The sequence below is a fragment of the Poeciliopsis prolifica genome, unplaced genomic scaffold (assembly GCF_027474105.1).
Source record: "Poeciliopsis prolifica strain line A6 unplaced genomic scaffold, Auburn_PproV2 SCAFFOLD027, whole genome shotgun sequence".
In the NCBI taxonomy this organism is placed as follows: Eukaryota; Metazoa; Chordata; class Actinopteri; order Cyprinodontiformes; family Poeciliidae; genus Poeciliopsis; species Poeciliopsis prolifica.
In genome coordinates, this window is record NW_026562402.1 from 594428 (window position 1) to 609977 (window position 15550).

Below are 15550 nucleotides of genomic sequence, written 5' to 3' on the forward strand. Positions count from 1 at the left end.
TTCTGGATAAATCTGGATGGAATGAAGCAGTGAGTGCATCTAACAACCAGAAGGTTTTGATCCTAAGTGTTTACCCAAAGGATAGTTTTCTCCTTTCCATCGTGTCTGTCACAATCAGCCCTACTAAATAACTGGAAAGCAAAGAATGCTTAATAGCTTAATTCTTTTACATAATTTGAGCCAAGTGAAGCTAAAACTCCCACTGTAGGAGTTTTGGGGAAAATATAAAACTTTCTTTTTATCATAAAAAACAAAATGTATACATTTATGCACAGTTTTTACTTAATTACTGCTCAGAGTGTATTGTTCTTTCACCAAATTATCTCTTTTTGAGTTTGTATGCTCAAGTTTAATAATCTATTACTAAATCAGTAGATGATTATCTCAATAACAGATTTATCACGATTAATTGCTTGAGCTCTACTCTGAACTCCAGAGACGTCTGTCAGAAATGTCTATAGAAACAGTTAGGGTGCTGGATTTTCTGCACACGTGGCTGTGGATGAATTCAATAATCTGGATGAATGAGGGAATACATTTGGCATTATAATGCACACCTAGGTTTTAATTGTACTGTTAATGCTGTAAAACAGTGGGATTTGAACTTAAATTTGACATGCAATCCATTTCTCCCAGTACTCAACAGCAAGTAAGGGAAACTTATACCACAACACATTCATATAGCTGGAAGCAAATTTGTTCAGAGGACCACTGACAAATAAGATATACAGTACTTTATTTTCGAGGTCTTGGGTGCCCCACTCTTTCTGATGCCGCCCTGGTTAACTGCCCATATTAAAAAAACGCCATGTTTTCAAAAATGTTTAAGAAAATGTTTTATTCTCTTAAATCAAACATGTCTGAAGATTCCCAGTTTTCTAGGTATGTATATTCAGAAAGCCATTTTGTTTTAAACATTAATTAATGTAAAAATGTCCCTCTCCATTCATTTCTTATGAACTTGAGCAATGAGGCAAAAGTTCGCTGTCCTCATCTAGCCAGTATAATTCCTGCATGTGAAACTTTGAGCTCATCCACGCAGATGTATACACGGGGCTAGCAACACAACACAAGAAAGTTTTAAATGTTCAACTTTTGTTGTCGTCTGCTGTGGCGGAAAACTTCAATCTTCTGCAGTTGTTCATCAATTCTTGTGTGTCGAGTCCAAAACAAGCTACTGTGAATGAGGGAAACCTCCACAGGAATAGGTAGTTCAATTAATCTGTATTTTGCAATATTAATGCTTTAGGATTTTCAGATTAATGGCATGTGTTGAAGTTGACTACCACGGTACAAATGATAATAATAATAATAAAAACAGTACATGTGAGATTGGTTTGGAAATGGAAGTGTAAATAATTTTGTGTGCGCTGTGAGACATTTGTACCTAATGTTCACAGTACAGGCTACAGCCTGTTAAAAAGGGCTTCCAGAGAAAAGATGGATGGAAACTGCAATCTGACATTCCAGATCAAACCTGATCTTATTAAGCGGATCGAGTATCAGTTGGGTGTGACTAATCTACATCAAATCTGATTTTTCTCTCTGTGCTTTTTCCCCAACTTATCTTATAATTCTTTCCTTCCAAAGGCCTAACTCTGCAATTCATCCCTTCATCAGAGCAAATGGAATCTAGGAGCAAAAGAGAGAGAGAGACAGAGAGAGAGAAAGCGGGGTTGTTGGAAGTTTAGAGAGAATGAAGAAAGAAATGAGCAGAAGAGCAAAGTGGAGGAGAACAGAGTGGTGGACAAGTCAAAGATGAGGGATGAGAAACAGAGGGATGCTAGAACTGAGTGAGGAGCAGCATAGCAATACGGGGGAAAAAAACAGCAACATCTGGAGAGATGGGCTGCAGATGATAGAGAAATGATGGAGAAACAACAACGGAGGAGGAGATAGAGCACAGGGGTGCAGAGGGAGGAAGACCAAGGCTCTTTATCAAGGATTCAAACAGAGCAGACAGCATCCTGGAGGAAAGCAGGCCCAGAACAGAAAGCAGCCAAGGCAGACAAAAGGCTTATTCAAGCTTGGAGAGCTCCCTTGATAACTCTCTCTCTCTCTCTCTTTTATACACACACATGCATACACACAACTTCAGAGGATGTGCAAGTGTTGCTCTCACAATGAATGCCACAAACACACGCACGCACACACACACACACACACACACACACACACACACACACACACACACACACACACACACACACACACACACACACACACACACACACACACACACACACACACACACACACACACACACACTTAACCAGCCCTTCTGACACACAGCCTCAATCTGGCAACAAAGAGAAATCCTCTGGACGGACTCATTCAACACAAAAACAGCTGAGGGGCAGAAAAGTCGGATCCATGTGAGGCTAAACACAGAGGCCAGGACTTTTACAGTCTCCTACTGTCCGCCTCCTTTCGCTTTTAATGCTATTGAATGAAATTTTAGGAAATTATAGAAAATACAGACTGCAGAAGTATATAGAAAAGAGCAGCTAATTTGACCACAAGGTCCTACACTGTCCCTACTGGTCATCTGCATTTAGTTGTTGTTAAAGGAACTGCACAGGTTTTCCCAAACCTGAACCTCGGGACGCAGAACGACAGACCTTAGATTGGTCCATATTCAACAGTCACCAAAAGCTCACCAGTAAGCCCTCCTTAAAGCTGCAATAAATAACTTTTATTTGTTTTTTTTTTTACATATTTGTTAAAACTGTCATCTTTGTTGTGATAGTTTGCTACAAAACACATAACCTGTGGAACCGATTTCACCAACTTTATTGTTTAATCAAATTTTTGGGAAGATGTAATTATTGGAAAATCTGGATTTCTTTTTTCTCCAATAAACTCCTTGGATTTCCATAGTTCAGAGTGATGTCAGCATGCCCAGGTCTGCCATCTTGTTTGACAAACATGTTTTACAGCTTTTATGAATTTGCACTTTGGATTCAGGTCAACACTAATAAATATAGTTTAATACAAAATATAGGCTTCATAAGAATAAAGTCATAATGTTACAAGAAAATAGTCGAAGTAATATGAGAATAAAGCCATATGACAAAATACAGGAATGAAGTAGTAAGTTTTACATTTTTAAGTTTTTTATCCTCATTAAAACAACATTTGTCTTATAACTTGAAGACATTCATCTGGTAAAATTGTATCTTTATTATTTCAATATTACAACTATCTATTCCTACTTGCTCATACTACAAATATTCATGCATTCTGGTCCAAATACTCCAACTCACAAAAGGGACGACTAACATAAAAGCGACTTCAGAAAATATTTTCGGTCATTTGTAATTGTCTTTTTTATAGAGGAAACCTAAAAAAAGATGGTTCAAGTCAGAAATCGAGTGCGGTTTGAAATAAATATATATATATATATATATATATATATATATATATATATATATATATATATATATATATATATATATTTTTTTTTTGTTTTTTTTTTTTTTTTTTTTTTTAACTATATCGCCCAGCCCTAAGAACCCTCTATGTACCTTTTTGTTGTTTGAAATTAGTAGAAAAATTAGTTTTGTGACATCACCTCTGACATAAAGGACAACTAACCGCAGGAAGTCTTGGGCTGTTAAAATTTTTATCTTTCACAGGAGTCCTTTACTTGCAGCAGATTAGACAGTAAATGTGTAGAGAGAGAAGGAGGGAAGACATGCAGCAAAGATTCCAGAGTTGAGAACATATAAATATCACCCCAACAAATACCTATTTTGGTTATTGTTAGTTACGGCTCCCAATTCACCTAATCTCACCTAATTGATATCAATTAGGTGAAATTGGTATCAACAGGTGAAAGAATCAGAATTAGGTCAAAAATATCCACACATTCCTGTAAACTGTGGGCAGTTCTATCAGTTTTATGGCTTAGACTTTGTTTTAATAAGATTGTCGCCTTTTAGGACCGACAGGAACTCACACAACTGGATTGTGGAGAGAGATTTCAATGATGAGAAACTGTGAAGTCCTAATTCCAAATGTTCATTTTGTCAATCATATTTTCACAATATTCTCTTTTTCAACCCTAACGTCATGTTTAGACCAGTTATCAGCAGGGGGACGTGCTACTAAACCTCAAGAATACCAATCAGGTTTGTGTAACGCTGCTCTGTGACAGTAAAAAGGAAATCCACGAGGGCTTCTTGTCAGCCCTCTCCCCAAGCCTCAAACGACAGCTGCTTAAAGACACAACTCTTTCTAGCATTTCTACAAGGTCAGACCTATCAATTGTTCAGAATATTCAACTACGCTATTTGTATCCATTATGCAGTAAAGAAACTGGAGTCACTGCAGAACTTGCAGGGTGCAGTGAATGCCCCAGATTTCTCACAGAAATGCCTTTCAGGTTTGAAATCTAAAATCACCACATACTATCTAAACAGCTTTTATCCTTCTCATATGAACGTCACATATTAGATCAATTACATTTATTTAAAACTTCAAAATGTAATTGATTTCAGCAGAAAAGGTTAAAAAGATGATGATTGAGGAAAGACTATAGCTAACTATAAGGAACAATCCAGGAGTATAACAATGTCCAAGGAGGTGTCAAGTATTTTTAAGAGTTAACTATTACTGTGTGGAGATTTCTTATTTTACAGGAAAATAGCAAACAAGTGCAAGGTGGAGTACCAAGGTAAAACCCAAAAAAGACAACACAAAATCTCCATGGAAACAAAAAGCCCAGCTAATGTGCAAAAACTGTAGTGCAGGAAGAGAGAGAGAGTACACCACTGCAGTGTTGTGCAAAATACATTCTGAGCTCAGATACGGAGCCGAACAGCGTAGGCTGAACACGAGAAAAACATCTAGAATGTAAATAAAATATGTTATGATGAATAAAACAGAATCACTGCAGCAACTGGACAGGCTCTGTTAAAATGAATTACATTTCTCATCTCTGCAATTCTGCTCAAAACTTTATCAATGTTTGTGCAGCCTGTTTGTGCACAAACAGGCTGTGTTTGTGTAATTTTTAAAGTAAACTAAAAAAAGAAAAGAAAAATCAGTAATCCAACATGAAGCTCAATAAACATGTTCTTGAGCTGCTAAACAGTATTTTACACGAGTATGAGATGATAAATCTCAGGTAAAGCTAGAGTTCCACACTGACATAAACGTGGATACATGGGGAGTGCAGGACTTCATCATATCCCACACTCATATTCAGATTGGCATATTCACATCTGATACATAAGGGCCAATCTGAAAAATATGATGGATCTCAATAGGAACCCATAGGTGAAAGAAAGAGGTGCATTCTTTTCAGAACTGTAAATATGAATAAAATGAAATGTCCCTGGTAAAAAAAAAAGATACAACCCAGGGACAACATCAGACATCTCAGTCCAGAAATGTGCAGTCCTAGGCACAGCCAAGGACCCTCAAGCTCCCAGGCCTCTGGTAGAGGACCCGAGCTCAGAGGATAAGAACCACCTTTTTATTTTTTTTAAATAAATATTTATATTTTTATATACTATATATATATATATATATATATATATATATATATATAATATATATAACACACACACACACACACATATACATACACACACACACCGGAGGTGGTGGACAGCTACGGCAAGAAGGCCAAATTGATCAGATGGTTGAAGCTTGTTTGAAATTCCATAGTAATTGCCAGAAATTTGCCCAAGGACTGATTAACATGTGGCAGGAGGAAGCTGGAATCAAACCTACAACCTTTCAATTGCAAGACAACCACTCTACCATCACACCACCTGGATATAAACATTGGTAGAAACATAAAGGGGAAGTCTGGTGGAATATGGTATTGTTAAACTATATATAACTACCTAAATATTTAAACAACTTATTAAATCCTTGTTTTTAACTCATTGACTTAACTCTTTTTAATTAAGGATATTTTGGTTTTGTTTTTTCTATTTTTGTATTTTTACCTTGACAATGTAGTGCAAAACTCTGTAATGTTCTGAACACTTTACAGAACACATAAAAATGTTTGTAGCTTTTCTGATCATTTCTGATGTCGTACTGCTGAAATATTTGCTCTCCAGAGACAATGAGTTGAGAATTGCAGCAATTTCTGCATTTGTTGCTACATTATAAACTGACAAAAGTTGTTTGTTTACTGTAGAGGAATTTTTCTTACCAAGTGTGTTGTAGATGCCATCAGCCTCTTCTTTCACTTGTTCATCAAGCCGCTCCATGTTCTGCACCAGCAAGGCCACCACCTGACCCTCTAGCTGCACACAAAAAGTTAAGACTTTTTTACAGCAAAACAGCAATAGAACAGAAAAAAAAATACAAAAATCAAAATACCGATTTTGCAAATGTAATTTTTATAGGTCATAAAACATAATCTTATTTCTGTGTAGAAGTAACCAGGTATGATTTAGAAAAGTTTCATGAATGCTGCTATTGCGATAGCTAGACAAAATATTCTGCTCAGATGGAAAGACCATTCCCGCATGCTCAATGGATCATGGATCTCATCAAGTTCATAACTTACGTCTTAAACAGAAGTGTTATTTTGAGAATATCTCTAGTTTAAGAGGTTACGGTGACTCTTCTGAGAGTTTTATGAATCTAAAAATAACCCAGCTCCAACTGCATGTGAATACAAAGGTGGAAGTCGTTTGTATTTGAGGGAATGGTGTGAAAGTGACACATCAGACTTTAATGGAGGTTCAGCATAGAGTTTAGATTTTAGATTACAAAAAGCGACAAGATTAAGCTGGAAGACACACACAGACTCCGCTTACTTACTGTAGCGGTGGTTCATGTTTAGGCAAGAGGTGGTTCGTCCATCATAAAGTGAAACTATCTAAGGTAATACCACCAGAAACACAGGAAAAGTGCAGAGCCGCTGCATCTCAGTGCATCGCCAAATAACAGAGATTTTACATTTTAAGGTTGAGGGGGAGGCAGGAGGACATTCTCAGGGCAGCTGTGACAGGAAGCGAGTGTTATCAGTTAAGTTGAGATTGGACACTTATAACCAAACAAAGATTGTGGATTGCCAGCGGGTGGGATAAAAGTACTATTACAGATGAAAGAAGATGGACAGCCAAAGCAGATTTATACGCCACAGAGACCACCCTGAATCATTTTGATTTATCTTATCAAAGGTAACACCTGGCCTTCTGGCAGCAAGGACACCGCAGCTGCAGGCACTACAGCAGCACAGAGGAGACAAATGGAATCAACCAACCAACCTCACTGCCCTCAAATGGCATCCCTTCGAAGAAGCTGTAAATAACTGCGAGGTTTATGGGTGCTCCATTGGGCGTTGCATTTATATTACACCTCCACCTGGAGAGGCTGGCAAAACAACCTGAGCTCCTGTCTCACCCAACAGTAGAAAACAAACCAATTTAGTCACAAACAATCTTTTCAGCTAGAAATGTCGATCTACTGTCTAATTATTAGTTATTATGTTTGATCAAGGTTAGTTAACTGAACAAAACATTCAGCACAGAGAAAACAGAAGAAAAACTGAAATTCAGTTTTGTTAACTGAAATAAATAGAAACTTTAGTTATTAGGGAAAAACTACGACCAACTAAAACTATATTGTGTGTTTATAAAACAAACTAAAAAATACAGAAATTAGAAAAATAGCTTCCTTTCTTTTTGTGTTAATGAATCTATTTCGTAGCCTTTCAAACTGATGTGAAACTGATTTTGCCCCTCCACACACACAGAGATTAGTCAGCTGTCAGAAATTATGGAATCCACAATCCTCCTGGTAGCGCTAACGCTAGCCTGTAAAATGACAACAACACAAGTTGGGAGAAAACACCAGTCAGCCGGATGTTAAAAAATAACTGGATACATTTTTTACTCAATGTTATCTTCTGTAAAGTATCCATTACCCAATTTATATACACATAACAATAGAATACTTTGACCATTTTTGAATTATGCGCCTAAAGGTTAAGCAAGGAATGAAAAAAACTAAAACTACTACTGAAAATAAAAGAACCTCAACCTAAACAATATGAAACTAATGACCAATAAAAACTAGCAAAAACACAATAAACACTAATTAAAACTGATGAAATAGACTAAAAATCCCAGCAAAATAAAACTAAACTATATTGGAAAATCCAAATATATTAGAACCCTGGTTCTGATAGGCAACCAGAAAGTCAGCAAAAAACATGACATGACCGATAGACCAAGTGCCCTTATTTAGGCAGCAGTCACATGTCAGTACAACAACCAGGATTTTGAGCAATTACAATAATAATTTTATGATCTTCAAAAAAAATTTCAGTGCATTACTGTACCTTCTGTACTATTAATAGTGTACCATTGATAAGTAGTTACCTTATTAAAGGTAAATACTGTACTGTATTTACCTTTAATAACTAAACATCAAGTTTAGTAACATCTATTATTAAACTTATTTACCTTTAATAACTTAAAGGTAAGTTACCTTTAATAAGTAAGTAAGTTAATAACTTAAGTTACTTTAAGTTACTTTAATAACTTAATGTTATTAAAGGTAAATAGCATCAAGTTATTTACCTTTAACTTGATGTTGCTGCTCTTGAATTTTCTTACAGAATGACAGTAAAGGATATTTCTTTTCCAAAATTATTAATGTTTAAATTTAACTGTACACAATATGCATATCGCATCCTGGACAGAAGTTCAAACTGAATGAAGCTTTTTTTTTTTTGTTCAAATCGTCAACCTGCTACAGAGGCAGGTGCGTTGCTCCAATGTACACGGCACTTCATACTTTTATCCACATTTTGTCAGTGGTGGGTGCCAATTCCCACCCCTTGGTTGCAATGCTCAAGTTAAATGTTTGGACTTGTAGCAAAAAAAAATTAAAAAAAAAAAGGCAAACCAACCAGACATTGTCGTAGTGGATAAACAACGTTGTGGTAGATGTAGCAATACCAAGTGATTGCAACATCAGGAAAAAGGAGCACGAGAAACTGGAGAAATACCAGGGCCTCAGGGAAGAACTGGAGAGGGCCTGGAAGGTGAAGACCACAGTGGTGCCTGTGGTCATCGGGGCCCTCGGGGCAGTAACCCCCAAACTGGAGCAGTGGCTACAACAGATCCCAGGAACAACATCAGACATCTCAGTCCAAAAATGTGCAGTCCTTGGCACAGCCAAGATACTGCGCAGAACCCTCAAGCTCCCAGGCCTTGAGGGTTCCCGACCCGAGCTCAGAAGGATAAGAACCACCCGCGGTGGGTGAGAAGGGAATAAAAAACAAAAGCAAAGTATAAAATCTTTGGCAGCATTACCCAGGAAGGAAATCATATTCCAAATGCAAATCAGATGCAATGACAAATGATACTAAAAAGTTAGTAACTAAAAGACAAAGACAAGGCAAATACCAAACTGTGTGATAATGGCTTTAGAATTCACACCTGCATACAGCAAAATCTTAATCAAAATATAATTTCCACATCCACTAAGAAAGGCGATGGCATTTATTTTTTGAAAGAATATAAAAGATGCTTTCAAAGAGAATGTCAAAAAACTCTTCAATGTAGATCCTTTCTGGATCATTGAGTTTAGCACAGGCTCTTTTAAAGTTACACACCCACAGATATGTATTGATTTTAAAAACAGAGAGAACGTGAGCTGATGCTACAGGAAGCTTTGCAAAAGAGAAGACACTGAAGTCAGAAAATAACCAACATCTGCATGTGCAAACTCCAGTAACTCAGAGCTAACAGAATACCTGCAGAAGAAAAGTGTTCGACCTCACAGTTCAGACCTGTGAGCAAGTAGAGTTAAGGGGTCAGTCCCCACAGTAACAAACAAGACAGAGAATATTAGATGAAAAGCACCCATCACTTTCTTCCTCCATTAAAAGGTAGAACCGAACATTACTGCAGTTTGATCTTTGTGTGAAAACATAATGGGATATCAACAATATTGATGTTCTTATTGAGAGGGTATCTGCTTGGTTCACAGACAGACTCAAGACAAATAAGCAAAAGAAGTTTTATAGTAAAAAAAAAAAAGACTAGAGCCATATTAAAGCATCATAAAGTTATAAATAAAATCTAGCTTAAGACTTCAACCACAAATTTTAAACTAAAAAAAGCATTGTAATGTCAATGAGAGCTATTTTGTTCTATTTTGTATTCACTAAAGATGACCAAGTAATCCATCTTTCTCTGCCTAGTTTGGATCCAAAATTACAGAAACTTAAGTATTGATCCACTGAGAGTAGAGTGATCAATAACAAAGACTGATGTCAATTTTGAACTCACCAGGGCATCAATGAGGACTTCGGCTCCCTCCTCACTCTCATGGAGCGTGTCGATATCCGTCAGCTCCTGCAGCAGATCCACCACTGCTATGGCAACATGTGGTTGTCGTTTAGAAAAATAAAGACTATTACAACACGTTTTCATCATTACATTTATGGAGAACATAAAAATGATTACAGTGAAATTAACATTTAAAGCTGTCCTTCAAATAAGAGAACCAATATATCTGGGAAACTTCAAAAGGATCCAAATGGTTAATCAATAAAGGTAGCGATTGATCAGGTATATATCCCTGCTTGCCTCGATGAAATGCTTTGGAAGTGTTAAAAAGCCATGCCACACTCAGATATGGAGAGGAAAATCCTCTAAAAATTATATATATATGAAACAAAATTGTATTATTGATGTCAGTTTTCCGTAATAGTGCATGCCAATGTGCAATCTGAATTATTTCCAGGACTGTAACTGTAACAGACAAATTTTCTTCAGAAATCAATGGAGCTTAAAAACTCGAAAGGAAGACAATAAACACCGAGGTGTTCTTCAATAGTTATTCAGAAGGATATCAGTGTTTTCATGGCTCAGGAGGCCCAGCAGCGAGTGGACAGCGTTAAGCTCCACCAGCAGGTGGTAGAGATCCGGCATTGTCGCGATTACATGCATTTCCTGGATGATGTCGTTCAGGTCCAGCTCTGACTCCATAAACCTGATCAAAAACAAAAGGAAAATGTGCTACCAGATGCTTTTGATTCTGCCCAAATGGATCATATTACACATTAACTTGCAAAGAAACGAAGTGTGTGACAATGAAGTGAACCAAAATGCGTCATTGGTGATGATCTTACTTCTCTGGATTGTCTGGAAACTTTATCCTCAGCTCCTGGTTTTTGTATGACCTTTTCTCAAAGGTCAGAATCATTTTCTTCACTGAGCTCTCGTCAACCGGCTCTGCCTGTTTGATTAGTGCAGGAGTGAGAAAGAAAAGATGGGAGAAAAAAGACCATGAAGGGGAAAAAAAAGGCTTTTATTGAAGCAGCTGTTGCAATAGCAAAGGAGCCATCAGGGTGACCTTAATTATGTGAGAGGAGCACAGGTTTTTTTTCCTCAATCTGGGGGATATTTCACTGAAAAGGGAATCCATTTAACCTCCTGATGGCTTAAAAGCCAGAAATTGCTGGGCAGATAATGACCAGTTAGGACATTTCAACTGGCTCACATTATGGAACAATGCAGCTCTTGGCTGTGAGTACCTCTTGACAATGGGAATCTTTGAAAAGGCTGCAGAGTGGGATTATAGGAACCTAATTATAGAGGTGGCAGTTTTCAAATCTCCTACACATGATGATGGCATCAGTGACACCAGAAACCCTCCTGGCTGAACCGTTTCCTTTTTCATCTGGTTGTTTCAGTAACTTTTTATGTCTCACCTGAAAAACAAGCCAAACTAATACATGGAAAAGGTTATGAAAGTTGGAGTGTATTCCAAATAAAATGTTGGTACTTTTCAGGGTTTCAGACAGACAATTTTTTTTAATATAAAATAGATAAATTAAACAACAGGTATATCTCCAAACCTCAGGCTTTCTATGCATTTTTTATGAGTAAACTGCAGTTTTTTCCAGAGCTCTCAGCCTATTTTTGTCCTATTTTGAAAGTTAGAAATACTAAAGTTAACTAAGAGTTTACAGCAGATTCTTGTAAAGAGGACAGTTATTACATAAACAGAGAGTAAAGAAGGATGTACTGACAATAGGTTGATAAAGAAGTGGGCTGACAGACTGACACACCAACTAGCAAAATACGGCAAAGAAGTTTAAAAATAAATTTTCTTCTTATTATTTATTCGAGATTGAGGAAAATACTCTAAATTCAATATTTTATTCCAGACTCTGTAGGAAACCAATAATAAGTAGATACAGTGGGGAGTATTTGATACACTGCTGAGTTTCCCCACTTACAAAGAATGAAGAGGCCTGCAATTCTCACCGCAGGTACACTGAATAATAATAAAAAATGTACACATTTTATTGCATGGAATAAGTCAGGTAACAATTTCAAATAGGTGCAGTTCCAGGTAATGAGTGGAGAATAGAAAAGGCTTCTTAAAGCTGAACTTACAGGACTGTGAGAGCCAGACTTCTTGCTGGTTGCTAGGCAATCAAATACTTATTTCACAACATAAAATACTAGTCAACTGTTTTAAAATCATGCAAAGTGATTTCCTGAATTATTGTTACATATTGTCTTAAGTGGAGGTGTTCCTATGAAGAAAGTTAAAGAACTTTTTATTCTTTCTAAGTAGGGAAACTTGAAAAACCAGCATCAAATATTTATTTCCCTGTTGTGTTTTGGAGCTGGTTGAATCCAATTACTTATAAGCATGAACAACACACACACATTATCCAAAAACACACTTTATCCAAAGTACTGGAACCACAAATCTCCTGTATTTTGATATGTATAGCTAAAAATATACAAATAGACATTGTTTGAATAATGCTGCTTAATAATCACAGTTCTAGTCTAAATAAGTTATTTTTAAACTACATCATGAATTGTTTAAAAGAAGAAAAAAAAATTGTGCACAAATTCAATCAAATGACAGAAAAATCTTTATTGTCTTTATTGTCTGGTGAACTGAATTAAGCCAACAGTTGATTTTCTAATGTACTTTTAGCTAAGACAGTAAGAACAATTATTTATTATCAAGTAAGCCACATCAAATGATTATTAAATGTCTGCTATTGATTCATTTAATAGGAGACATTTAAATGTTGTGTTTACTTTACTCATGCGGAGAAGGGTATGGAATCGGTATGAGTTTCTGCTGATCCAGAAAGATTAAAGAACAGAGGAACAGACTTTTAGATTTAAAATTTCCCAGTAAACCTTTAATCTTTAAACTTACAAGTGAAAACCCCAGCAGAATGTATTTGAACCTGAAGTTATTCTCCTTCTAATTATCTGCAACATCACAGAATAGTATTTTTATGTCTAATGCATTAAATGTATACTGCAACAAATGTGTTGTTTCACTTTGCTTTACATATGAAGTTTGTCAAATAATAGTAAAATTTGTAATACTGAAATAGTAATTTTGCTCACCTCAGGTTCTTCTCCATCCTGGTCCATCAATTTCTCTAAGATCATCTTCCTGTCTCCAGTCGACTCTTCAGTTTCTTTCATTTCAGCTCCTCCCTCTCCTCCTCCCACCTCCCTGAACCTGGCTGCCTCCCTCGGTCCCACACCTTTCTGCTGCTTCCCTCCTCTGGAGTTGTCTCCTCCTGCAGCTCCTCCATCCTCTCCCCTCGGGCGCTTGGCTCCTCTATCAGGCTGAAGGAGGACATTTAAAGTTACATGTATTATTTTATGCTACTACTAAGACATTTCTTTCTGATTGAAATCCCATTATTGGCAACCAAACACTTCTTATTGCAGACAAGTCTGTCGCGTGTTTCCACTGGGATTTTTGTCCATTTAACTTTTACGATGAGCTTCAAGTAGGCCTGACGCGATAGCACTCCTTGCTGGACAATAAATCTTCCCTGAAATTATTGCGACAAACAATAATGTCGTTCTGAGATCATTTTCTAGTAATATAGTGGCATGGATTCTGAAAGATCCATAAACTTAAAATTCTAATGAACGTTTAACAATGGAACTGGAAGACATTTTAAATATCCAAAATAAGTAAACAACAAGTAAGATGATAATTGTTATTATTTAAACAATAATATAAAGTCTCTATAAACAAAATCTGCCTTCAAAAAAAGGGGTAGTTAAGACCAAAGCACCAGACTGAAGACTTTCTGTCATCCAACTTTTGGTTAAAAAGGAAAAGAGAAAAACAATAAATCAGGCTAAAGGAAATTATTGAGTTTGTTTTAATTCATCAAGCAATTAGCAGGAAATAGCAGCTTGTCACAAAACAGTACTATGTTTTGTACTGTTTTATTTTTACAACACAAGGACTTTTTCTCTCAGTTTACTTCCATCTTGTACCTGTAAGTCAAATATTTTGCAACACGGTTTCTCTTGCTATCAAAGTATTTTCAATAGGGATCGATAATATCAAGTAACATGTTACCAGCCAATGTTAGTCATTCTACATATCGACACCGGAACTAAGTCTGGGCCTATATTGAAAAACAATACTCTTTTTCCATCTTGTTTACACTGCAAATACACTATAGAAAATGACAAATAATCTGCTGTCAAATGAGATATGAATTTGCAGGGATATTCTACTACTTGTAGTTATGAAATTAGAGCAATTCTAGAGTAACCAAGATTTTAAAAATATGTCCCTTTATTGAAGAAAAAGGTTCCACAAATCCCAAACATGGTTTTAAATAGTCTGCTATTAGAGCAGAATAATCCAGTCCAGATTTGAAGAGTCTATGAGTTGTAGTTTTTTTTTTTTAACTCGAGAAGATTAAAGATGTTAAAGGTAGCGAAAATTAGGTGGAACCGCCCTTTAGCGAATTTCAGCTTCGTGTTCTGATCTATTTATCAGTCACATATAAAGTCTCAAAGCGAAGGGAAAAACACCGTGAAACAGCCTGGGTTTGCTTTGAAACTCACTCAGACAGAGAAGTCTATATAGACTACTCCAAAAAGTTGGAAGAAAGAGTATAAAATATTAGGAGTATGTCAACACTTTATACAATTATGTATATTTGTCAACATTACAGAAAAATAACGATTTGGCTTTTAATATTAGACATTTACAGATTATATGTAATGAAAAGGACGTAAATAACGATTCTAAATAGTAGTCTGCTCTCTGGTTTGTTACTGCAAAGCTGTTACCTGCAAACAGTTCAAGTGGATACGGTCACTAAATAAAAATTCATCCACGATAAAGACAAGAGTGAATACCTGATAGTTTAGGAGCTCTCCAACATCCATTGTTCCCTGGTTGTGTCCCTGCACCGTAATATAACCGCGTTTATATGTGAAATTCTACACTACTAGCCCTCCAGCTAACAACAAGCTACCATCTGAAACATGCCTGCTGTAAAGCGCCACTGTTTCTTCACATTTTGCCGTAAACTGCTCTCTATGTCGTAAAGGGGTGCGAATAAGCTTCATTTGTGTTGTTCCTGGGTAGGCAAAGATCGAAACCCAGTAAACTAATTATTTGCTCAAAGTCAATGTCTTGCTTAGTTAGTTTTCAAAGTGGAAAATCAGCAAGTCGTCAAGATGTTTTAGATTAAGTTATTTTATTTATAGCATTAAAAACCAACAAAGAACATTAAGTTCAACTGGCA

At 36.4% G+C, this 15550-nt stretch overlaps 1 protein-coding gene across 1 annotated transcript in view; it reads right to left on the reverse strand.

Moving 5' to 3' along the window:
- ctnnbl1 (catenin, beta like 1) overlaps positions 1-15325 on the reverse strand; it is a 61565-nt gene extending 46240 nt beyond the window's left edge. Inside the window, exons 1-6 of the mRNA XM_055048661.1 lie at positions 15159-15325; positions 13383-13610; positions 11123-11229; positions 10844-10983; positions 10278-10375; positions 6176-6269 (exon numbers count right to left, since the gene is read on the reverse strand). Coding sequence (XP_054904636.1) covers positions 6176-6269; positions 10278-10375; positions 10844-10983; positions 11123-11229; positions 13383-13610; positions 15159-15188 — 697 coding nt within the window. The 5' untranslated portion in view covers positions 15189-15325. The remainder of the gene's footprint in view (positions 1-6175; positions 6270-10277; positions 10376-10843; positions 10984-11122; positions 11230-13382; positions 13611-15158) is intronic.
- Positions 15326-15550: the final 225 nt, after the last annotated feature.